This window comes from Scaptodrosophila lebanonensis, unplaced genomic scaffold, assembly GCF_003285725.1.
Source record: "Scaptodrosophila lebanonensis strain 11010-0011.00,11010-0021.00 unplaced genomic scaffold, SlebRS2 tig00000061-arrow-pilon, whole genome shotgun sequence".
NCBI classification, from domain to species: Eukaryota; Metazoa; Arthropoda; class Insecta; order Diptera; family Drosophilidae; genus Scaptodrosophila; species Scaptodrosophila lebanonensis.
In genome coordinates, this window is record NW_022060554.1 from 7,511,694 (window position 1) to 7,539,387 (window position 27,694).

Genomic DNA, 27,694 nt, shown 5'->3' on the forward strand with positions numbered 1-27,694 from the left:
TCATGACCAATACTTGGCCTGCCCCTGCGCGGGTAGTGGGTGATTGTAAGCGGCCGCAGCCACAGCCGCACTGTTCAGTTGGTTGCCATGGGCAGCCGCCGCATAGTCGTTGAGCGAATGTTGGGCCACGGCATGATTGTAGTTGGCCGCCGCCACAGCTGACTGATTGAGGTGATAGGCGGCCTGCGACCAATTGGAGGGCGACTCCAGCTTGGAGTAGTTCTCGCTTAGATGCAGCGAGGGCGAGATCTTCGAGACGCTGTCGGCGGTTAGCTTGGAGAAGTCATCGATGGTCAGCTTGGAGTAATCTGTAACAGAGCAAACATTAGTTTAACTTAATCAATGAATGCGTTAATTGCACTATAAGTATACACTCCTATCCACTTGTAGATATTTCTGCAAAATTAATAAAAAACAATCTGCTTTTACAATTTTAGAAGCAACTGTGAAATGCAAACATGATGCTAAAATTGGCATATAAAACTTGCCACATGGCTAAATAGGCTACGAAAGAATGGGATTGCATTTGAGAACCAAATGGCAGGAATAAGAGGAGTTACTTTACAATGTTTTCAACGGGGACGTGGGGGGTACAAAAAAGCAATAAACCTAAACGTGCTTCTCTTTGGATGTATACGTACAAGGTCTGTTCAAAGACAAATGTAAATTTTGAATTTTGTTTGAAAAATATTTATTATTTATTTACATTTATTCATCAATATCGCCTTTATAGAAATCCCTTTCAGATAAAATTCACTTATGCCAGCGTTTATTACAATCCTCGAAGCATCAGGACATCAACTCGTGCTTCGATTCTGACATTATCTCATCAATTTTTGCAAAACGCTTTCCTTTCATTGATCTCTTCAGTTTTGGCAATGTAGGAAAATGTTAATGCATATTCTTTGATCCATTTTTTTCAAAAGTCATGAATCGAAGAACATACAAAAACGTGAATAACCTTTTCAGTTGTCAATAACAAACTACTAATCCAAATAGGCTGATAATGCCAACATATGATAAACATATGTATGTGTGCCAACATAACAAAAAAAATATATATCGATAGTCGAATAAACATAGCCCGCGAAAATTTAATTTCATTTAGAAGCATATAATTTGACAAAGCTTTCACACTTGTCAATATTCCTAAAAAGAACAATTTAAACCACTAGCTTATTGTGATGAAGGAGGGCAGTGCATAGAAAGAACAAAAATAAACCAAAACCTGATGGGTCACTTTTCGTGGCTATACTTTCTAAGATATACTAATTAAAAGTACATATACAATTTGTTTGTTCAGTTTCGAGCAACTTAAAAGTTGAATTACATTTTTGTAGTTAGTTCACCATGTTGGCCAAAACATTGTGATTGATATCAGTATAATTTAGTTATGGGAAAATGCCGTTGATACATTAATTGTAATTCTGAAAGTGCTTACTTGCTTTCTAAATGCCACATCCCTAATTAAGTTTATAAACTTGTGTTGTATTTCAATCTGCGATCGTTATACATAAATCCAAAATAGACTGGTTATTTGACTCACCTTGGTGGTAGTAGTTCTGACTGCCGAAATGTCCGTGCTGGGGAAAGCCGCCGGGGAAGCCATGTTGCGCCGCGCTCTGAACCAGATCATAGCCGCCCATTTGTGTGTGGTGGTGAGCTGCTGCGGCCGCCGCGGCCGCACTGTGATGCGAGGATGTGTGGGTCGTGTGATGGGTGTCGCTCATGCCTGCTGCACTCGCTGTGGAGCCGGCGGCTGGACTGTAGCTGGCCATGGAGCCAACGCCCACACCGAGTGGACCAAAGCCTAGGGGAGCGCTGGCGGCACTGGCACCCACACCTACACCCACTCCAACACCTACACCAACACCCACTCCGCCACCACCACCGTTCATGGGGGACAGGCCCGATCCGGAGCCACCGGAGTGCTTGCGCAGTCGGGCGCGCCTGTTGGAGAACCAAACCTGTATTCGCGCCTCGGTTAGCCCTGTGGTCTGGGCGAGCTCTTCACGTGTATACACATCCGGATATTGGGTGCGTCCAAAGGCTCGCTCGAGTGCTTCCAGCTGCTCGGCGGTGAAGGTGGTGCGCGAGCGGCGCTGCTTGCGCTTCAGCGGTATGCCCGGTTCAGATTCTGTGTCGCTGATGTCGGAGTCGCGACCTGCAAGGATTGAGAATATTTCGGTTTTCTTTATTGAAATGCTAACAAAATTATTAACGCCTCGTAAGAAGTCATAAAATTGTTCACGCTTCTCAAGGGAAAATATTTCCAAATCATATTCCGATTGTCGATTCAAGCGACGGGGCCACCAACGCCGCCGATCGTGTGATCCCGCGATCCCGCGGCTCTCCAGCCACCATAGTCATGCGTTTAACATATGAATGGAAAGGCAGATACTGCGGTCGCAGCATCTCTGCGCGCCATTGCATATTAATTGAAACGTCAGGGAGCGCAACAAATCTGTCAAAAGGCCGATGCCGCCATCGATTGAGCCTCAAAGATCAGAATGTATTAATGTAATGCGTACGAGTATGTGAAAACTTCCTAAAATGTGGGGTGTGGTCTCCGGCAGCTCGCAAAGCAGCAGCAGTTGACAAGTGACACAATATATCACATTACAGATAAAGATGATCGGCAAGTTGTCAACGGAGTGTTGCTTCAAGAGCGCCAATTAACTTCGGCATCTGTTTACAAAAGCAAATGCCTCCGTCTTTGCCGCCATTGGCAATCGGGTGTGAAGCGTGCGTTTGAGTACTATATGTGTGGTAAGGGCAATGAGGTTGTGGATAGCCCAATCGCCCATATTGTGGCCATGCCAAATTATTTGGAGTGTTCATTACACAATAAACTGACAGCGGGAGTTTGGGAACAGGACCAAATGGCTTAAGATCAAAGGGAGCCGAAACACATTGGAATTATTCAACAAGATCACGAGCTCATTTTTCAAGACCCACCAACAATGGCCAGGAATTATGTGACTTCAAATGCGCTGTCCTTGCCACAAGTTGCATTATGAGGTGCGCAGCAGAGCGGAAATACCTTCCCCACTGACTTTGATTAAAAGTTGTCCCGTTTATTTCCGGCGCGTGTGTGGTTCACATGTATTTTGTGGTCAGAAGAACCTGCGGTAATCCTTTCCGGTTCGAAAGCGAGGAATACAACTATTTAGTGAATCAATAGCAAAGGCGAATGGATTTTGGAGTTTGTCCATAATTAATGATAGGCCGTTGCAAGTAAGAATAAGTGAGGTACAGAAAAAATTGAGCGCTAAGCAAGCATAGGAAAGGAAAAGGTGAAATTAGGGCGACTTAAAAAATGTGTCACTTTCGTTTTTGTCGGTTGTTATGAAATTTTCGTAAATTCGTGTACGAGTATATTATAATTATTCCCCTATTTGGGTAACAGTAATGTGGCGAAGAAATATACAAATAGTATCCTGCAGGAACTTGAAGAATATCATGCAAGCATGTTTGTAGAAATTCAGTTTCATGGAAAATTTGAGAAGGTATTCGTATTTTCAGCGAATGGGATGTTCAAGATGTTCCTAATAGATCTTCGGCGCTCCATGGACTTTAAGAATATATGTATATGTATATATAAGGTGTTATTTCGAATGTGGTTATCGTTTTCGAGTGTTCACTGCTTAATAAGAAATGCAAACAGAAAGTTTCCGGTCCGGCTGTGTTGTCACGCTGATCAGGTATAAGTGCATATTCTTTTCACGCCACTGAATCGGTTTAGTCGACACCTAACTGAACGCATTTTGTATTTTGAAAATTGACTTTAAAAAAGCACTGTTCGATTTCAAATTTGAGAAAAGAAAAATGATCGACACGCTTAAAAGTCAAGAAACCACACCCAAAAGCCACCAAACAAAATAGCCAGCAGCAAGCGGAACGCCCACTGTTTAGTCGCTCACAAAGCAACGAATATTCACATGTGTATTAAAGCAGATAAATAAAAAGGGGGAAAAAACAACATAAACAACTCTTAACGAATGAAACGCTATGAAAATACAGAAGTCGGCTATTAATCTTTCAACACACACGCAACAATAAAACTTAATTATGCCAACCGCGAGACGGCAGACGCTACAAAGGAACGAAGAAACGCCATGAGAAAAAGCGCTTGTACAGAAACAAAGCAAAAATCAATTAGGTTTTAAATGTTAAACAATTTATTAATTTGTTATTACTTTGCCATCAATAATACATGCGAGTATGTGAAAAAGAGGCACTCAACCAGCCAGAAGCGAAAGAGAAACCGAGCGAGTGGCACAGACCGACGAGCCCCACTCTGAGTCCGAGTATCATCTCGGCTACTGTGGTGCCCCGGCTTTTGTGGCTTTCATTTTTGTCGGAGAGGCTTACTGAACAATTTTATCGTTTTTAACTTTGGATTGCCACTGAGCTTTGGGAAATGTCTGTGCTTTTGTAATTTGGGCGGAGTATCGATCATTTTCGATGACGTTTGGAGCGGAATTTCTAAACAGCAGGTAGTAATTGAGACTAGGCCTGGCGGGCAGTGCCAACTTTTGCTGTTGGTTTCTACTTGTATTTGTGTGGTCTGGAGTGGAGTGCAAGTGCACATACATACGTGTATGCCGTAGTCTTGACACCTTTGACCCCTCCACTGACTCCATCCAAGTTCAACCGCAAGTCCAAAAATATTTTGATAGACAACTTCCACATCTCCTCCTTTGTTATTGCACGGTTCAAAGATCAATCGTTGCTCATTACACGTATGTGAGTATCTCCGACGCATTAGTGGAATACCAAAATACACAATACTTGGACTGTCATCAATCAACAAAATCTTGACACTGGCCACAAACTATAACACACTTTGTATTTAAATTGGTGCGCCAGTATGTCTTGCAATTGAAAAAGAAACGCACACAAAAGGCATGTGAAATAAAAATACGATATAAAAATGATAAGTAAATGAATTTTTGTTACCGACGAACACATATGACACCGGTTGGGGATTGGGGATTGGGGACTGGGGAATGTGCGGCTGCTGTCAGCTGTCAGTTGGAACACGCGCCGAGAGCAAAAGATTTTGAGTTTCTTGGGGCTGCCGTCACATGACATGGCTTATGGGCGCAAGCTGTTTCGGTTCGGTTAAGTTTTAAGGCTTAAGATTCTTGTCAGCAAAAGGATTACAGAAGCATTAAAATTTGTGCCACATGTATTCTGAGTTTTTAGCTCTACGTTTTGATGTTTGCATAGCATTTCTGAAACTGTGTAGGCTTTATGACACCAAGAGATCGGTGTTACCTCTGAATTGAGAAACCCTGTCCCTGTACTGCTAATGTTAAAGATACAGCAGGGTTGTTCTTAAAACGAGCTAAGAAGTGTGATCTGATTACAAGTATTATATGATGTTTTCAGTAGACCTTACAATAAAAACCTAATAAATATAATGTAAATATTTTACATATTTCGAAATTGGTCCTCGATTGTCACTATTCGGGAATAACACCAGGCATGTCCCTCCCTAAATCTTTACAAATAATTTTCGCAATCATTATTATGGCGCACAATTTCGCACTAAAATGGCACTGAGTTGGATTTCTTGTACTTTTTCTGTTGATCGTATTATTTTAACGCATCGTGCCTTATTTAATCAACATTTTAATTATTTGCTGGAAAACTTGAAAATTTGCTGAACATTTTTGGAAAATGCTGCTTGCATTCTCACTAAGCAATTTTCATACATAAGTATACTCTCCCAAAATCATATTATTTTTATGACAGCTATATGATAAGACATCACGATTTATATACGACACTTCCACTGAACTCGAGAATTCCGACACAACACAGCAGTAAAATTCACGATGTCCTTTCTCTTTTTCTTACGGACCTTTTTAATTAAAGTAATTTTTAGCTGGGGTACTTCACCAGAAGCCGTAGCAATATATGCAAAATTATTATCCCACTAATTTGCGAATTTACGAATCATCATCTACAAAAACAATTCTACTGTATGGATGCGAAACATGGCGATGATATGCGAACGACCTATATACACTCTATATATTCAATAACAAGTGTCTAAGAAACATCTCAAAATGCTTTCGACCCAACACGATAAGCAACGCGTCCTTTGGCAATTGACAAATCAAGAACCTGTAACTGTTACCAGCAGAAGACGACGATGGAGTTGGATTGGACATATCTTGGGCAGCAGCCACAATGATATGAACCGGGCTGCATTAGAGTGGAGTCCCCAGGGAAGCAGAGGAAGAGGAAGGCTCCGCAATGCCTGGATTAGAACTGTGCTTGCTGAATTGGATAACATTGGAACGCCATGGGCACAATTAAAAACAGTATATCTAAATATAATTAGATTATGCTTCCAAGTGGCTTGAAGGAGGAGGGGGTAAACTTACCTTCATATACTACAGTTAATAACTATTAGTTATTGGAAATATGTGCTCGACTTTAAGAGGCATGCTAAATGGAAATCTTGTAAGGATTGGAACGTTTTCAGAGGAATTGGAACTGCACCAAAACTGTTAAAATACTTACTATATAAGTGTAAGATAATTGTAATCAATGTATTAGGACGACTATTTTAAACGATCAGCTTTCCAATTAACCATCTACTGTAGTTTCGGATAATATACTCTGCTATGTAGTTGAGTATACGTGTGTCTGCAGCAATGATATTATCTTACACGTATTGCAGAGAACACGCAACTATATAAATATTAGGAAGCACGCCCCTATTTCTGCACAAAAAGGCCGGTAAATGTTGTTTGTACCGACGCGTCGTGCCTTCCAAATGTGGCAACAATAGCTGAGCTGTCTGACTTTTTAACTGATAAATACGCGTGCGATTTATATCGTTTAGCGTGCTAAAGTGCGACCCATGTCGGGCCCACTCAGAGTCTGACCACAAAGCCACAAAGAAAGTGCGCAGGCATGAAGAGAAAGAATCAAAAGCCAAATCACCGACAAAAAGCAAGTCAAATACTGGCCGACTCGAATGAGTGTAAGAAGAGCGGGGCTGGCCCAAACACTTGTGGCAATTAGTGACTATCAGAAGGGCGCATGACAATGCATCAAGCAAGGTCGCCGCTGAAGGACGCGTGGGAATAGGAATGGAAACGGGCAGGGCGGTGTAGGCTATTTACCAAATATTTTTCATGCCAGACAATGCGGCAACAATGGCAAGGGGGCAGTGGCAGAGGCAGGCAACAAAAGATCACAGAGCTGGACCAGGCCTGCCAAATACAAATACAAACAGGTTCAACTATTTGCAAAAAGAAAAGAAAGAAATAAAGAAAAACTGGCAATGGCCGCCAGTGTGGAAGACAACTGTTAATGATTTGAGAGTACGAGTCTGTACGAGTAGGTAGGAGCATGTACGTACACGCAAGAGTATGTCTGTGGAGAGATCTCGTAAACTAGTTCACACCTTCTCTAGAGGAACACACAATAACAAGAAGTAGAGGAAGATAGAGAGGGACGGAGACAGAGAGAGATAGAGACGGAGAGAAAGCTGGGGTTTTATGCAGTGTCACATGACAAATGACTACGGTGCGGACCCATCTTCGGTGATTGCGCAAAAATATCCTGCCCATGTGCGTGCGGTCCTCGACTCTATCCCTGCCGCTGCCCTCTGCCCTTACTCACACACATGTCACTGCATTGAGCTGATTGTCGGCCCTCATTTGTTCCCTTCGAAGCCCATTAAAATCGTTCATGCCCGAAAAAAGTGTCAACGTAACAAAAGCAGCGCTTCGACTTCAAATGCACCGATCTGGTGCGGCATCTTTAATGCCCACCGGGGTGTCCTGTGCGTTCTTTTTGATCTCATTGTGCGTTGGTGTTTGGTAGTTTCGACCGATGTGCCGCCGCCGCCACCGCCACAGCCACCGCCATAGCCGTAGCCGTAGCCACTCGCTGGGCTTGTTCGTGTTGATGAGCTACAAAATATTTTATTAACGTATTATCACACTTTAGTCGGGTCTCTCTCTTTCTCCCTCTCTCCTTCTCTCGTTCCCATCCGCTGACTCCTTCTGTCCCGGTATACGGGTATACGAGTTTGTATCATCTGGGGATTTGTTTTGATCAAGTGTTTGTGCGCTTTGTTATTTAAATTAGCTTCATTTCATTTTGACTGCAGCTCTCGAAAGATTGGATGACGCTTATAACTAATTTTGGTCGCTGCTCATTTATTCAATAGTTGTCAATCGATGTGCATTTCATATTTTGTAAATTAGTTTAAATGTTGGCGGCATTTAGTCGTCCGTGGCTCATTTGTATTTGACCGCTCGCTCCATTTTCGCTGCGAGGGCGTTGAGAGCATAAATTTGGGACACTTTATTGTTAAAATATTCGGTAGATGCATTCGAAATCAATATTTGTTATATAATTATACGCTAGTTTTAAATCGAGGGAACGGAATTTTAATGAACAAGAGCTTTAAATGACGGCAAATGTTAATGTACAACAGAAGCTTATAGAGAATAGTCACATCGTGTATAAAAATACTTTCTTTAATATGTCGATGTTTTATACCACCAAGTGAAGCCTAGTCTAATATACTGAAATATACTGATTGTTTTACCCTGGTAGTCATAGCTATTCAAACCCTGTTAGCTGTTTTAACTTTAAGCTGACAATAAATAAATAAAAACAATCTATGCATGGAAATATATTTAATATAGATAGAGTAGAAATACACTTTATGCAGGGTTTTCAACTGAATATTAGGCATACTTGTATATATTAGCGAAAATAAAAGATTTCCAATAAACGACTTAAAAACTCTTAAAATATTTGCTATGGTAGGTTCTACTTCGATTTGCATCTCGAAAAGTTGAAGTTTCATAAAGTGTTAGAAAGTCCTCGGAAAACATGATTGTATTAAAATAGATTTTAAAACAAGAGAGAACGCTACAGTTGAGCAAGCCCGACAGTGTAATACCCTGTACCCAGGTAAACTTCCGTCACTGAGTTATATGCGCCCATAGCAGCAGCAAAAAGAGGAAGAAGAAGAGCGAACTTGTTGCTGCAGTTTGTGGGGGTTGTACTGGCGAGAATTTGTTTTGCTAATAACTTTATTTAGAATTGACCGAATTGAATAAAAATTTTGAACAACAGTAGACAATTATATATAAATTATGTGTGCAAAGTTTGGTTTTGGTAGCATTTGAAATGTGGACGCTATTGACGAAATTCTGTAGCGGGGGAAGGGGGGTAAAATTAAAAAAAAAAAAAATAAACTCGTCCTTACTCGGACCTAGGAGAATCTGGATGCCAACTTTGGTTATTCTAGCTTTTATAGTTTCTGAGATCCTCGCGTTCATCCAGACGGACAGACGGACGGACAGACGGACAGACGGACGGACATGTCTAGATCGATTTCTCTCGTCATGCTGATCAAGAATATATATACTTTATGGGGTCGGAGATGCTTCCTTCTGTATGTTACATACTTTGCACAAACCTAATATACCCTTTTTACCCTACGGGTACAGGGTATAAAAATTCCGCAGAAGGCGAACGATATCAAAGTTTTTACAGACGGCTAATAGCTTATCAAATTTATAACCACCACCTCTTGATTGAGTGCGACCATAGATGGTTGAAATCCTAGGGGAGTACCGTGTTACCAAGTTAGCTTCTAGCTCTTAAGAATGTATAAATACGTGTATAAATTACTGATTGTAGAAATAACCCTTTAACTTTCTGCAAATTTAAATCTCAAAAACATTTCCTATGATCAAACTCTTGGAAAGTAAAAATTGCAACCTACTAGTTTATCGGCTGTTGATATATTGGAGTACAATTTTATTCTAAATTGAACTTAAATTTTCACATTTCTACCATTGTAAATCAGGCTAAGGGTGGACTTGGTTTTATAAAACGATTGCCCAAGAAATGATAGGAAATGACCTGTAAGTTAGCTGCAGATGAAACACTCCAAGTGTACAAGTATATTAACACAACAAATTACTATTTATTAATTCGAATGGATACAATTAAGCTTTTTGTGTATGCGCTCTGGTCGCGATAGAGATGAGAGTAACTAACTTATCGCTATAGAGATCGACGCAGTTGGTTTCATCGATTGCTTAGAGATGTGCTCACGAGGTCGCTACAGACCCTTAAACTTTGAAACTTCTTTAGTACTCTCTGTGCTTGAGCGCCGTCTTCTAGTTTTTATCCATATATTTAATTATAAGTGAAGTTTACTGATCTGCTCTTTAAGGACGACTTAACTTTTCAGTTCCTTGTAGTGAAGCAAGAAATCATTATACCCTGTACCCGTAGGGGCTTGCTCGACTGTAGCGTTCTCTCTTGTTTTCAATTTATTTTGTCTAGATGCACAATTGAGAACGCTTTACGAAAATGATTTTGGGTAATCTGTTCAAATTATAACAATCTTTCTCACTTACTCTTAACAGAACTCTCTCTACTCCATAAAAACAGTGCTTTAAGTTCACTTCTTGGGAAATCTTTAGCCACATACGGCTATGAGTCTGGGCATAGCTTGCCGTACTGGCACCTAAATTTTCTACCACCAGATTGGAGACCTTGCCCATATTTTGTAAGCTATCTAATTAGATTTTATTAGAATTTAGCTTGCTAGGTTTGTTTTTGTTTTTGACTCCATTTGGTTGCGAATCGGGGTATAGCTGATCGGGTAGCAATCGGGTAGCAAATAAAAAAAGCATAGCGGCGGAGGCATTCGCATTATTACATAATTTCTGGTTTCTTTTTGATGCTTTATTATCTTTTAAGCTTAAATAAAATAAAATTAAGAAGAAAAATTGTCGATGGATATTCTGGGTGCAAGGCTCAGGTAACGCAGTAAGAATTAAGAAATAAAACCACATAAATAGTTTCTGGCATACTATGTTTTTGTTAAAGGCCGATTCCGCATAACTACACTCCTATCAATAATTGTAAAAATGTGTAAATATTATTTTTAATATTATTTTAATTGGTATTATTGTTTGCACTCGCAATGCGGCAATTTTTCTTTGGCCCGCCGTAAGTAAGGCAACAAAAGCCCACAAAAGCAACTTTTTGATTTAGTCGCATTGTTGACATTACTGAAATATTTGTAACACAAAATGTGCGAGTAATAGCGTTATGGCGGTCGGTGTAACCCAAAAACTACGGAATCTGCGTCGCATGGTCAGGGCCAGGGGAAGGGGCAGGGGAAGGGGTAGGGGCAGCAGCCCCCACACAATTTTCTCTTTGTGTTTTCAGTTATTATTTTTAAAAATCATTTTTCTCTCTCATTTCTGTTGGACGACAAGCCAACTGTTTGGCAAGATCAAAGCGAGCCGCCGCTAAACACAGTCAACGACAATGAGAATGAGAGAAGGATGGAAGTGGAAGCCCAGCAAGTCTTATGTATGAATCGTACAAAACTCAAAATCAAATGAAATTATAAGCGAAATAAAAGACGAAGAAATATATTTAATAATGCATAATTTTTTCGGCGGGACGCAGCCGCAGTCGTCGTCGTCGTCGGGTTCGTTGTCTGGGCCACAGGTGAGGCTCCGAATGCCGGCACAGAAGGCGTTGATTACAGGGGCTCTGGTCGGATGCACAGCACAGCTGGAATGTTGGCGTTGGCATTGGCCGTGCTCAGCGTGGATGTCTCTGTGATGCTGTTCCGATTGTGTTCTGATTGTGAGCTGGGTGGCTGAGGACGTTGGCGCTGACCATAATGATGGTGCCGTGGGTCATTACCAAGCCAACCAGGAAAATGATGATGGGAGGGCGTATGCTTATTATACGCTTCGACAACATAATGACAACTCTCAACTCCATAGATTATATATACATAGTTCCTAATTGGTATACTATGCATGCTCGTATGTACTAGTACATTCGATTTGAGCCAGCCTTCAGAAATAGTTAAGTGGGTTAACTATGACTGGCTCACAAGAAAGCAGGTGAGAATAAATGAGTAGACAGACCACAGGAAGTATTTCACTCGACTATGTGTAGCACCGATTGGATAAGGTTGTGGGGACTTTATGAAGACAATATACATACGAACCCTATTAAGTAACAGAAATCTATATATACACTTAAGTCTGTTTTTACACGGGCTTTTTGTACATGATTTGAAAATTAAATTTATATTATTCCATTTAGCACGATTTAAAATAACATATGATCAATGCCTTTCTTTACAGGACTTTTTCTGAAACCAATCTATAGTGTAAAAACAAAATAAGGTATACAAGAAAAATTAGGAAAAAAAAACAGACGAATTCATAACCTTCTCTGAAGTCGGTTAAAATGGGAGAGTTTTTAACGAACAAAAAATATTAAAATATTTACTAAAATGTACTCAAATTACAAATCAATATACAAATTCTCTTCGCTTCCCTACTACTGCGCTCTCTTCAGTTATCTAGGACTTCAATCGGGGCAGGCCCATAAAAACATATATTACATACTTACATATATATGGATATATTGAAAGATTTGACAAAACTTTTAGTTTTACTGCTTTTAGTTTTATTTATATTTGACCGTTTCTTCTTTCAATATTTGAAAATATAAGTTTTCTTTTTTTTTTTACTGCACGCCATGCAGCTTTGTAAACATTCATTTGTTTAGCAGATAAGATAAAAGTATACGAGTATACTCGAGGTATTTATTACACAACATATTTTTATCAAATTAAGGTAGAGTTCGAGAACTTTTTTGAACTTCTACTTGTATGTACCTAATCATATATCTGACAAATTGCTGAATTATACATCTCTTAAGCCACTTTTTATTTATATTTATTTATTTAATTTTATATCAACAAATAATACTGCCAATACAGTTTACTAATATTAAGTTATAATAATTTAAACTTTAAAAAATAAGAAAGCCTCAAAAATAACTATTAATGCCTCCGACAGGTTGGGGGAGTTTGGGGAAAATTTGATTGCCAGCCCGGCCAGCTGTGCCCCGATTCACAGCCAAAGTGGTCAGAGATTTCCCGGAGATAAATATAGAGGACAGTTTTGATAGAACTTAGAGAGAGTTCTGTAGAAAGTAAATGAGAAAGATCATTATAATTGCAACAAATGCCCCGAAAACGATTGTGCGTAGTCAGTAGTCCATCTAGACAAGATGATTGAAAAATAATGCCTTGTTAGTCTACAAGGAACTGAAAAATTAAGGCGACGTAAGAGAGCAGAGGAGTCTACGTCACCAATAACCAATTTGGAGGAGAAAAACTACTTCAAGAACAGTCCTACCGTCTGCCAGAATCAGTATATGTCAGTATATGAACGAAAATGGGACTTATGGGGAGAGTAGCGAATGGTTTTGAAACATTTTCTCACACAAACAGTTCCAAAGTACAGACCTCTGTGCCTAATACACATTGCAATGGAGATAAAAGAGTTCAGAGTCCATTAAGGAAGTCAAAGTCTAAGTCTGTGAGTGAAACTCAAGGTTGCAAATTTACAGAAAATGCCATTCATATGCATTGAAAACATACCTTTTGCAGTCAGTGTCAAATATTCATTGAGCAGTGTCAAGGTGACAGGCCGGGAATCTTTTCCTCATGTACGAGTAGGTCTATGTGTGGCACCCTTGGTGCAATTGTGATGGGTCTTTGTTGTGACAGTTTGGTCGGCAAATATCAGAAAAGGTCGGTGGATTTGACAATTGCCAAAAAGAAAAACGAAAACAAAAATATGTGTATGTAAGAGTTTCGAAACGTAACGTTTGTGAAAACGAGCGGCATTCTCTGTTCGGCCCTTAATTGAAACTCGGCGTACATGAAAACGTTTGTGTAATGACGATCACACAATTTTCTACTCAATTTCCGAAACATAATCTGGCAATACCGGCAGTCGTACAACTGGCTAAGGCCAGCAGCAGTGGCATGGAGAGTCGTCCATGGCTGGTGCAAGTAGTGTGCGTTCGTGTGCCTTGAGTCTTGTTCGCCTCGATCGTTTATCGGATGACTTTGCATATTTAGCGTATTATTAGCCCCGACCACAGTCTCACGCAAACGAAACTATATCGGGACACAGAGTGAAAACATAGCCCGCTTGGGTTATTAGCTGTCAGGCAGAAGAATCTGCGTCCAAGTATTTTTTGATTCTCAGGTGTCATCATCTACACCTATTTGGCTGTTCTGTGTAGTCAACATTGCCGATGCCGACGCTCATTGCCTTGTTGTCTGCTTGGGTTTGTTGATCGTTATCGTCTACCAGCCCAGCCAACAGTCTGCCAGCCAGCCATCCAGCCAGCCAACCAGCCAACCAGCCATCGATCTATTGTAATATTTTGAGCGGCTTTGATTTAAGTTTAAGTCGCTCGTTCTAAGACGATCAAAGCGCTGTTGCCGACACCAGTTTGTTGATTTGACCAACAAATGATTTGATGATGATTTTCCGAAATTATCAAATAAATGATAGTTAATTTTTCTAACACGTTTTTCAAACGCTTTCAACTGCCTGCGGTAGCAACGGGTACATACACCAAATAGTTTTCTGCTACATACTAGTAGTTGTACCCAGCTATCATAGCAGCTCCAACTGATCGTACACTTACCGCCCAATATGCCATGTATTGTGTAATCCTTTCGCCCATCTTCACTGGTGCGGTCGTTTCCTCGCAATAGCCGACTGATCGATGAGGTCGATGGCGGATCCGTGAAGCCTTCCTGGTTGTGGGGAGACACAATTTAAATTGCTCATGTTATTCATTAGTAAATTATCATATCTTATCTTAATGAGCGCCGAATTTGTAGCCACAAGTAAATAAATCACCTAAATCCAATTAAATTAAAATTTTGGGCTACTGTTGCGTCTATAAATTATAGGCAGCTGCACCGTTTTCGTATCTGTATATCTTTTAATGCACTTGCGTTTCAACTGTGACATTAATGCTCCGGCTGCTGGGCAGCCCTCTATGTTGAATAGCTTTCATGTCTTTCTTGTAATCCAATTAGGAAAATGTCAGGCCAAGCAAGTGGCAAGACATGCACAGGCATGAAATAGTGTCACGTGTTGTCTCAGGAGCGGACAGACAGGTAGCAGTTGGGAATACGGTTAAAGTTATTGGGAATGCAACGGAACAAGGTGGAAGTACTTTGATTCGTTTGAGCATTATACATGTGCAAGACACTGTAATATATGTATCTATGTACAAGTATATATTTTTTATATTTTTTCCTTGTTTGCAAATTCATCTTCATCTTCTTCATTTTCCAATTAAGTACCAAAGTATAAAAATAACGTATTATATTGGATTGGTAGTATATTCAAATCGCAAAATACTTCGCAAACTCGATCAATTTATCGAATTGAATTATTTGATTTGTATGATAATTGTCTCAAATTGTGTTTAAAAGTAAACGAATTTATACATTTTAAAAATAAACAATTTGGTGGCTATTCAGAAATCCCTTTTTTATATAGAACACACTTGAATAAAAGTAGTCGTGCATATATGTATGTATGTACATTACAATACCTAAACCTTTTGAAAATGTGATTTAAAAAATGCAGACACAACCAAAAAATATGTATAGTAATTTAATTCAATTTATTCACTTTGCTTAAAAACATTAGAATTTACAAGTGAGTAAAGATATATTTATACTAAGAGTACAGGCAGCTTAGCCTTTTCTACTACAAAAGTACTCGACAAAGGAACAAGACACATTCTATGCTAAGCATTTTCAATATTATTCATATATTATTAGTCATATATGGTGGGCAATGCATTACTCGTTAGTCTCGAATAGAGACCATAGATAACAAAGTAAAAAATAATATATAATAAAATTATATTGTTGAATTTAAAAATAATATAACCACACTTTTTGAATGAGCTTAACCCTAGGTTTCTTGAACTTATGAATGACATCGAATGCACTTAAATCACAAAAAAGTAACTTCACGATTCTGAATTGTTTTTCTAATCGGACACGTAACACATTTATTTGCTAATCAATAGCTAGTTTACTGCAGCACTGTTTCATACTCCATCTAATAATTTATATATATTTATATATATTTCAAATACGACGTGCGCGATTAGTTTATGCTTTGGATTTATATTGGGAATTATTCCAAGTGGTCTATTTTCAATTTGATTAATTAATGACATGATTCAAGTAATTTGAATACGAGAAGCTCTTAACAATTTCCGACCATTTCCGATGGCATAAAGAACATGAAAAGATTGATAATTTATAATATCATAACTTTAGCAAGAACACAAAACCTTTTAGTGGTAAAAATAAATATTTTCAAATGATGTTAAATTGAGTCTATAATATAAGATATGTTTTCGAAACTTTCAAAGGGCTAATTGGGTTTTAAAGTATTTCTGACTCGATGTAAACAAATGTTTTCAATTTCAATTTATCAAATGGAGGACAAAGAAAGGTACTAGTTCCAAACATGTAGTAAATGGCGCTTATGGGGAAACAGTACCATCAAACGCCACCAATTCTACAGAAATGGAAAACGAAGTTAGCCAAGGCTACCGAAAACTGTCAGTTTTCATTAGGCCTAGGCCACTGATCTCAAGCGAAGCGCAATTGTCTATTCGTATTGCCACCAGCAAACACCAAAAGTTGAAGCCAGACAGAGAAACTATGCGCCGGTCTGTCCGATCTTTCAAATGGAGTGGCATGTGCCGCAAACATTTTCATGATTAATAATAATATTTTTCCAGTAACGAAATTATGTGCTCTTGTTGTTGCTGCCGCTTGTCTCTGCATCGAGACCAATGACCAACCCACTGAGATTCGTGGTAATTTCCGAACGAACAAAGGTGGCAGAGCTGGCACCTCATAGACAAGACAGAGCGTAAACGCGCCAATGGTCACAAACGGGGCACAAAAACAAAAACTGACATTTTGTCCAGTTGAAGTTGAAGTCGGAGTCGGAGTTGGGGCTGATGTTGCTGTTGCCTGCCGTCTGATCTGGGCTGGCCTGGCCTGGTCTGGTCTTGGTTAGCTGCCTGGACTGGCTACCGACTCGACTTAACTGGACTGTTATTTTTATTGAATGTGTCATAAAGCAAGCGACAACAACAACAACTGCTTGGGCACACAACAGCTATCTGTTTTGATTTTCAACTACACTTTGTAGCGTTAGTTATGAGCTGCACACGCGTGTGTACGAGTGTGTGTGTCTGGTTGGGAATACTACTGGTTACCGGTTGGTTGCTGGAATGTGTGACAGCTTATCTTGTAGAAACTGACAACTGGACCCGACCAAAGTCAACGTAGACAGCGGAGAGGCCACCAGCGGCCTCGTATAGTAAGTATAGAAATCTTGAGCTGCTGGAGCCTCGACTGCGACTGCGGGACACCTTTTTCTCTGATTTCTGGCTTAACAATTTCAATTGAAATTTAATTAATTAGTTGACAGTTGGATTGACACTTGTGCGCTTTATTCGTATGCATATACATATGTATCTATATATTTTGGTTATCGTTTATTTTTGGGTCTGCCCTAGCACCATGCTTGACTGACAGGTATGGTCTCAGCTTGTTGTTGCCTTTTATTTACTTTTAATTAAACATATTTCTTGGAAATCATCAGTTTGTCAGCGTGACTCCAATGGTGATAGAATAGGGATTAGGTAAGCGTTTGCCATTAAAACAATTGACAGAGTGGTATGGAAATTATTGACTCTTCGATTGATTTTAATAATAAATAAAAATAACAATAATTGTACCTACACACATTATTGTAGAAGAATACGCAAATTTATTTTTTTAGATTTTAGTGTATATTAATTTGTTTTGGAATAGTTTTTAATTTCAAGCCGGTTTTTTTTTGTTAACATTTTTGTTTATTTTATTTTTTTATTTTTAGTAAATCAAATATCAGAATAGTATTGGAAATTTGCTCCTAATTTGTTCCGTTTCTTTGGCATGGATCCCATAATAAGAGACTAACCAATCTCTCGATAACATACCCTTCAAGTACATCCTTTCCACCAAGAAAAGAATCATCGAAATCGGTTGGCGTGATATTGGGTTATTCGTCCATTATTGCTCTCATACTCAATGCAAATTTAAAACTAATATGGTTTCCTCATGGATGCTATTGTCAGACCTGGGCTACACTTAAATGAGACCACACGGGAAGCATTAGCTTTAAAATAAGCAAAATATTCACCAAAATTGGTGCATCCAGTCAAAGTAACTAACATTAAAAAAATACAGAATAATTGAGAGTCTCCTCCTATTTTAAAGTCGTTTAAAAATAGACCAATTTACAGACGCTTCCAACTATTGTTATTTGTATAACGGATATAACGATTTGGTATATATTTTATTTATATATATAACTAGCAGGTATTGCCCGTCTTAACCCGGCTCAATATAATGTTTCCAATTGTATTTATTTTGTGTGTGCATAACCTACCCATATGTTTTCACCTTATAAGTTACCAGTAGGAAGGCATTTAAGGTATTTAAATGAACATTTTCTGTTCTTGACAAAAAATTGTTCAGTAGTCCGTTACATTTTTGTTCTTGCCAAACTATTTCGTTCAACGAACATGACCACTATAACTAATATTTTTTAAAGCTCGTTTTCCCCCCGTTGGAGCTAGAATTTTCCAAAAGCCTTTCTTAGTGTGCTCCTACACTATGATGGATACTATGAAAAGATACTTGAGTCCAAATTTCATCTTTTACCGTTTGGGCTGTGCGTTGATCACCAATTAGTCGGGACAAACTGTTTTATATATAGAGATAACGCAACGTTTTAAGATAGACGATTTGCAAAAAAGGGGGAATAATTATAAGGGTATATCCTAATTTTAAATTCACATTTGAGCCTTTTCGTGTCATATTGAGTCAATACGGTCACGCACAAACTCGGAATATGAAACACGGCACTCGTGTCAATGCCGTGCAGCGATGAGCCACGATCAAAAAGCACTGACAATTCTCATCTCAATTTGCTAGAGTAAAACTTTCGATAGTTGAAGCCACCGATACCATCAAAATATCGAAGTTTGAATGCAATAAGCAGAATATTTAAATAATAAAATAAATAAATAATTATTTATTGAGATCAATAAGAACAAATCATACATACATACATCTGCCCGCAATGCGAAGCAGAATATGCGTAGCTCCGTTATTCGGTTTCTGCTTTACTATCGCTTACGCAGTCGTTGCTTAGCGACGGTAACTGTAAACAATTAACGTTTTGCCTTTGCAATTAACATTAAATGGTCAAAACGAAAGAAGATGTGCGAGCCAACAACTTAAAGTTGTTGTTGTTGTTTTGTATTTACATGCTACATACATATACAGGCATACATGCATATGCATGTACATATGTATGTATGCATCGGCACACATAGACACGAACTGTTGCTTGTTGTATGTATGTGTGAGTGTGTGTATGCGATGTCCCCAACTATTTGATATTTGATATACATATGGCAAGTAAAAAACATATTGCTATATTTTAATCGTTGAATGCCAATTTGTTGATATAATGTTGATTACATTACCCAAATTTGAAATCGATCGGACAAAATTGATAACACAAACTATTCATTTGAAAAAGTGAATAAATATTAAAACCCCAATAATAAAATTAAATGCGATATATCGAAAATATCGATACTTGTGTTGATATATCGTAATACATGTCGAATACAAATACATCGAAAAACATCGTTTGAGAGTTATTGATTATAATACTGTATTCGATTGTTCACTGTACACATATGTACATACATACATACAAATGTATTTGTGTGTGTACGGTAACTGTAAACTTTTGGCATTTTTCGTATGCAATTAACAGCCGTAAATTATCAAAACGAAAGAAGTTTTGCGAGCCAATAACTTGTTGTTGTTGTTTTAAAAATTTTGATTTGAAAACATAGAACACTATTTATTACAATTAAACAACAGTGTTCGATGGCCCACTGCATACATACAAACCTATTTATGTATATAAGAATGTATGTACGTACATACATACTTATTGATGTACATATGTACATACTATACATACAGACGTATGTATATATGTATGTACGTATGTAATACATATGGTGCTGGTGTAATTCATAATGCGAAATTCTTTCTAAGGGGAGCAATGTCCCCCCTGCCCAACCTGCGTACGCCCTTGTAGTCCGTTGTCCTAAAATCCCTTATGCCAAATGTACTAAACAAAGAAAAAATAACATAAAAATGTTTATGTTATAATGTTAATAATTTTTAATTAATTAACATTTCTTGCCCTGTCAGTGCAAGACGAATGTACTTTTATACATATGTATGTATGTATATATGTACATACATTTGTACAAATGAACATTCACACATTAGTGTCTCACATTTTGCTTTGGCTACTTCAACCGTTTGCACGCAACTACACGAACAGCTGCTTGTATATATGTATGTGTGTGTGTATGTATACTTAGTTGTCCCCAACTGTTTGATATTTTGTATTGTTTGTTCTGCCTGCATTTGTAAAATGCATATTTTAAAAATCGTTAAATGCAAAGTTGTAATTTTAGTTATATTAGATTATATTACCCAAATTTGAAATCGATCGGACAAAATTTATAACACAAACTTTTCATTTGAAAAAATGAATAAATATTAAAACCCCAATAATTCAAGCTCCAACACAAATTTTGAAAAACCGAGTATGCAGTTTTGTTTGTATTCTTTTATAGATTTTAAAAATTTAAAGTTGATCGATTCAGAAATGCAGAATTTTCAAAAAAACTTTGGAGCTACTTTTCCCCCCTTTGGAGCTCGAATTTTCCAAAATCCCTTCTTAGTGCGCATCTACACCATGATAGGATACTTGAGCCCAGTTTTCAGTTTCCTAGCTTTTACCGTTTGGGCTGTGGGGTGTTGATTGTGTTTCAATTTTTCCACGGAAAACCCCCCCTTTTTCATGCCCCAGGAAAAATATTGAAAATCCAAGTATACAGTTTTTTTTGTATTCTTTTTGAGAGTATACAAACTAAGTTTGAAGTTAATCGGATGAAAATTGTAGATTTTTCATACAAACGTTGGAGCCCGTTTTCCCCCCTTTGGCGTTCGAATTTTCCGAAACCCCTTCTTAGTGCTCACTTTCACTATAAGAGGGATCTTGTGTCCAAATTTCAGCTTCCTAGCTCTTACCGTTTGGGCTGTGCGTTGATTGCCAATCAGTCAGTCAGTCAGTCAGTCAGTCAGTCAGTCAGTCAGGACAAACTGTTTTATATATAGAGATTAATTTTGTAGTTAACTTATGAAACTGATTTAATCGGCACCAAAATCCACAAATGAGTGAAGCAAAACTATCCAGAGTTGCGATAAAATATTAAAAATGTACGCATCAAAAATGGTTGACGATCAGTAAGCTTTGTAGTGGAATTACCCAAAAGGTGAAATGGAATAAGAAATCGTTTTATTTTTGACAAACATTTTGGCACAACCATTAGTCGTACACTATTAACATTTGATTTAAATGCTTTGTTACAAAAACTGTTTAGGCAAAATGAGTAAAAAAAATTAACCTTTTCCATATTTTCAAAAATAATATACTCGTTTTATAATGTTTGGCATTACCGAAAGCTTAAACCAACACAAAATGGACGCTTTTTACGACCACAAACTATTTATACACCTTTTACAAATAATAACAAGCTGGAAAGCTTTAAATTCTAACAGTATGAATATGCTTCGATCTAGATACATCCGTCTATCTGCGCTTTAGAGTCACAACACACTTGGTACTCAGCTTCTATAAAATTCTGGAAAGGAAAAATGTTTCTATACAACAATAAATATGAAAAGATTTTTAAATGCATTTATAGATAAAAATTTAAAAATAAAAAATAGTTTTTTATCTTAACCGATAAATAATAACAAAACGCAGGTAAATTGGATCAGAATGTATCAAATCTTTGTCATTCAGATTATCATAATTAATCACGATCTACTACTGATATAAATAAATGGCTTTCTTTCTTGTCTTTATCCGGAAAAATTTTTCGTCATTTGTATCGGGATTTTTGTATGCCCGTGTGCTGAATAATTATAAATTTCAGACTCAGAAAAGTCACGAAAAAAATAGGTTATTATAAAAATTATTATTATAAAAAAACATGCAAAATATAAAAAACGACGTTAACTCATATGGTTAGGGGCCAATTCTGATAAGTGGAGCGGGAAAGTATTCGACCATATTATTAACATTTATCTGCGCCTGAAATACCACATATTGCCCGTGCCCGATTTTATCGATTACCATTACGTGTAACCTACTAACTAGCCTGTATTTTCGCATGTGGATTTTGAATCTTTCTGCAAATATATAAGCAGCTTCCTTAATGCAATCAATTGAGAACAGTAATTGGAAGGCTACTTCCTTGCTTTTCTTTGTAGCGCAAATAGAGCAACATTCAAATTTAGATGAATATTTCAAAAATATTGACTTATAATTGATGTGCAGTAATGTTCACAGTGCTGTCAATACAAATATAACCCAATTTGCAAAAACAACAAATGAAATCAATCTTTATAAGTTGACTTGCACGGCAGACTGTTGTAAAATTTATAAAGTTAAAATAAAAGCGCAACTGCGAAGAAAACTGGCTCACATTTACACACACACAACGTTCAGTTCAATACAATAATATAGTATATAATACCTGCACACATTTTGAGGCAATGCCTATAGCATATTCTAATTAAGCGTGAAGCGCACCTGGAGGCTGCTTTCCGCCTCCTGCTTGCATTGAAACACAAGCAGGCAACACACACAAAGTGTTGCCCAAAGATACATTTCAAGAGTGATGCCACCGCACATGTATTTGTATTTGTATCTGTTTCTGCAATTGTGTGTGTGTGTTTGTGTGTGTGAGTGTGCGATATCTGCTTGATCACATCGATGGCATCGGCACATAAACTGTAACTAATTGCGGCATCAAATAAAGACTACAGACAGATAGGCGGTTTAACTGACTTACGGATAGACGGACAAATGGACAGACCGAGCTGTGCAGAAACCGTCAGAAAGGCAGGCTCATGAATGCTGCACACGCCAAAGGCAAAGCGGGACAAGTAAAAGGGCCAACTCTCGCTCCCGCTTAGTAGGCAGCATGCCGAAATTTTCGAGACAGTGCGTCTGTCCGTTGGTCTGGCCGTTGAATAAACAACAACTAAGGTAAAACAACATTGGCGTAGGTTCGGCAATCGGCAAATCGGCTCTTCCTCCTCACTTTTATGTTTTGCAGTTCACGCCTGTCGGATGGGTTGTTCCTTCTCTGCCATGTCGGTCGTGTATTGTCTTACCAAAAGTTTTACGCTAATTTGCTGCAAAATAATGGTCTGACATTTGCGATTATGGCGGCCAAAAAATACGAATATATGTGCGAGTTTGTTGACAGTTTTGTTTTTTGTGAGCTCTCAGAAGTTGTTCAACGAAACGTGACATGATTTAAACTTGACTTGAGGCAGTGCCTGGCACTGCTCGCTTTTTATTATACCCTGTACCCGTAGGGTAAAAAGGGTATATTAGGTTTGTGCAAAGTATGTAACATGCAGAAGGAAGCATCTCCGACCCCATAAATTATATATAGTCTGAATCAGCATGACGAGAGAAATCGATCTAGACATATCCGTCCGTCCGTCCGTCTGTCTGTCCGTCTGGATGAACGCAAGGATCTCAGAAACTATAAAAGCTAGAATAACCAAAGTTGGCATCCAGATTCTCCTAGGTCCGAGAAAGGACGAGTTTATTTTATTTTTTGGAATTTTCCCCCCCTTCCCCCGCTACAGAATTTCGTCAATAGCGTCCACATTTCAAATGATACCTAAACTAAACTTTGCACACATAATTTATACATATTTATCTACTGTTGTTTAAAATTCTATTCAATTCGGTCAATTCTAAGTTATTAGCGAAACAAATTCTCTCCAGTACAACCCACCAAACTGCAGCAACAAGTTCGCTCTTCTTTTTCCTCGTTTTGCTGCTGCTTTGGGCGCATATAACTCAGTGACGGAAGTTTACCTGAGTACAGGGTATTTCACGGTCGGGCTTGCTCGACTGTAGCGTTCTCTCTTGTTATAATTTGCATATGCAATAAGCGCTGTACACAGATCAAAGTTAATATTAAGATTTACCTGTAATGTTGTAGAGATACTTGAAAGAAATAGTATTCGACAGTATACACAAGTTGTGTTTCTAAAAGATAATTTTGAAAACGAAATGCAAAAAGAACAATTCCCATATCCGTCAAATATTAGTTTTTCTTTGCTTCAAAGTATTAACCGCTTACCGTATTGGAACTAAAAACTTTTTTCGCAAACAACAAACAATATATATATGTATAGAATGGTTTTGCCGCCACACCGATCCTGGCATCTTCGACTCGCACATAAATTTTATTTTTTGATCAAAAATAAATATCAAGTTGTTATTTTCCTTGCTTTTTCCGTAGAATAATTACAAAACTTAAAAATATCCTTAAACAATAGTGCAAGACAAACCCCTATAGGATTAAAAAAAAAACATCCTTAAAAAATATTTTCAGGCAAAATTACAGCTTACATTTTATTTAAGAACAAAAAACCAGAAAGGAATGCTAAAGTCGAGCAGGCTATTAAATACCCTGTACCACCCCAAAAAAAATATATCAATTTAATTTAATTATTTAATTAATTTAATTAAATTAATTTAATTAATTAATTAAATTAAATATAAAATATTCCATACATACATAAAATATACATACATTTACATTTACATCAGAATCGTGTCTATGCGTGTTTGTGTACTTGTACATATGTATGTATGTATGTGTGCATTGGGCCAGGTTATATGGCTTTAACTTTCTTTTTGATCAACCTATCATAATGGTATACGGATATATAATCACTAACTGGATGTGTCCACCAAATTTTAGTTTAAAATTCCAAGAATTACGGGAGTTATAGAAAATCTTGAATAAGGGGGGAGTGGGGGGTTGCATCGGGAAAAATGAACAAACTTGTACCCTTTGGGTACAGGGTATAAAAAAAACTCTTGAAATCATTATTGTACGAAACTTTTAATAGTTATGGTGTAAAGTAAAAAAAAAATTCCTCGCTTTGTTTGTTATTAAGGAATGATTTTTTCGTTAAAAAAAAAAAATTATCATTATTTGCGTGCTCTGTTTCTTTATAGTGCATCAAGATAATTATGATAATAGAAAAAATGTTGGTACTCATGCGTTTATTAATGTCTAACCATACCTAATCTATTTTCCAGGGGGGGAGTGGTGTGCCTTATGGACTGAATTACTGAATTACTGAATTACTGATTTCATCGTCGCTAATCCAATCCACTGGAGCTGCTAGTCTGAACTAACTTTGGAAAAGTTGGGTGCAAATAGACGTTAAAGTTAGTATAGCCTCTATGGCATCTAGACCAAATTATTTACACTTAGAGGCATCGCGGCTTAACTCTAGTGATTAACAACTTGAATTACTTATAACCGAAATTAATAATAAGAAATCAAATATTAATATGTATGTGGTAGAGTGTGGACGGCTGTTTTCTAACTTTACAATTGTAGGTGTCTTTCTGAGTACGAGTATGTGTAACGCCCTATGCTTGTAATAGTGTATGTGCAACAGGAAGTTTAGAGAGTTTGAAAATACCGTATTGGCCTTTTTGCACCTTGCCGCCTGCCTCAAGGATAAACACAGACAACGCCGACATGGGTACCGAACGGGCGGCACCAACAGCGTCACCGACAACAACAATAATAACACCGTTGGCGTTGCCGCCTTTTATGCTTTAATCGATTTTTTAACGGTTTGGGTGGCATGCGCAAATTTGTCGTTGCCGTTGTCGTTGTCGCCGGTGTTCAACGAGTTTGTCAATGAGTGTAGGAAACAGCAACAATCGATCGCCCAACTGGCATTGGCTGCCGGCATATGCAAAAGGAAAACAAAAACAACAACAAAAAAAGAGAGCAAGTCGACTCGGCTTGAACTGTCGCCGGCAACGTGCCATAAACAAAGACAGCGGGCGGCCCAGGGCCAGCAGTATTGCCACGTGACTTTTCGGAAAACGGAAGTAAGCCTCCGTGTGTTTAAATGTTTAAATGCAGTTTGAATGACCATTGGCCAATTGTTCGGATCGTGCGTGCGGTTACGGCCACTGTTTGCCCAAAAGTCCTTCGTTTATTTGTGATGTCACATTTTATTGCTTCCTGCGCACGCGCAGGTGCAGTCATCTGCCACCCATTGGTGCTCACCTTGATTAGCTTCTCGCGTATTTCCCAGCTGAATATGCCAGGGTTCTCCTTGCGTAGCTCATCGATGCGACCTTCGATCTCCGGCGAGGTCACTTTTGGCTTCGAGCCACCAATTACGCCCGGGCGTATGGAACCCGTTTCCTGATAACGGTTCAGGATTTTCGAAACACAACCGTGCGAGACGCGCAACTGACGCGATATAACGCAGGGCCGAACGCCTTTCGCAGCCATTTCCACAATCCGTAGGCGTATGTGGTTGGGCAGGGGTCGACCGTTGATGAATACGCCGCCAAGTTGGTTAACCCGGCCCTGGCCTGGAAGAAGAGAGATAGAGAGTTTTTGATAAGTTTCATACAATAAATAACCCATAGCTTCAATGCTTTAAGGTATCGCAATCAGATCTAATAAATGTCCATACAGTGGGATATGACAGATCCGATTATTTTTCGGCGACCCCTATCTCCATCTACTTTGCATTCATTGATGACGCTATTAACGCTATTAAAAGCTTCTTATTAAGCTATTTTTAAATTCCACGATATTTTGAGATATTTGGCTGAGAACGTTATTTGTTGTTCAAAAATAACTTATCTCCAGTATTGAGTAACCTAAACATAACGAAAATAATATGTATTGTGCTCAACATTTTCCTTTATAAAAATTATATATTATTTTAATTGGAGGATAAATGGATTACAATTGAAAAAGGGATTCCATATATATGATCTCAATTCTGTTTATCAGACAGTATACAAGTAGTAAATAAATTTCTTTCTTTGATCTGCGACATCATATACTTACATTTATTAAAACCTTAGAGCTTATAGTTCATGAAACTAATTTCTAACCCCAAGATGTTCGCATACGATTCACGGAGAAATGCCAAAGAAATGCTTTCTGGTGCGCTTTTCTATACATACCATATACAATACGGATTGAGCTAGTCGATAGAATCTAACCTAGTATTGGTTGTAGTTTCTTTCCTTTAGGATGGGCTTACAATTTTCTTTATTAGTAGACGTCCAATACTATATAGATACTTAGAGCTCTGATTCAGTAATCAGTGATTAATGTTCGCCGAGGTCGGAAGCTTAATGACTTTATCTACAATAAATTCATGGACAAATCTAGTTACTAAAGCCGAAAATCTTTAAACATGGCTTCTCCGCATATGCTGCAGGAAGCTTCTTCTCTGGTTTGGGATTGCCACATCTTTAACTAAGAGTATGTCTTTGTACACACATACATACATACATACATACATACATCCATACATACATACATCTATGATTAGTTTTATCAGCGATTCATGCTTACCTTGGAAGGGGTATCCCGTGAACAGCGGTCGCATGTTCAGAGAATTGGCATTGGACATATCCATATTTTGCTAACTTAACTTAAGACTAGTTTAAAGTCTGGCGATGTGAATTTTAACGATTGA

General features: G+C 38.1%; 1 protein-coding gene across 1 annotated transcript; it reads right to left on the bottom strand.

The window, feature by feature from the left end:
• On the bottom strand, window positions 1–27,694 carry LOC115624748 (protein gooseberry-neuro). Its single transcript, XM_030519576.1, has 5 exons — window positions 27,571–27,694; window positions 26,254–26,567; window positions 14,557–14,668; window positions 1,547–2,164; window positions 1–308 (listed from the first exon to the last, which is right to left on the bottom strand). The coding sequence occupies exons 1-5, from the start codon at window positions 27,632–27,634 to the stop codon at window positions 1–3; spliced, it is 1,416 nt and encodes a 471-aa protein (XP_030375436.1). The 5' UTR covers window positions 27,635–27,694.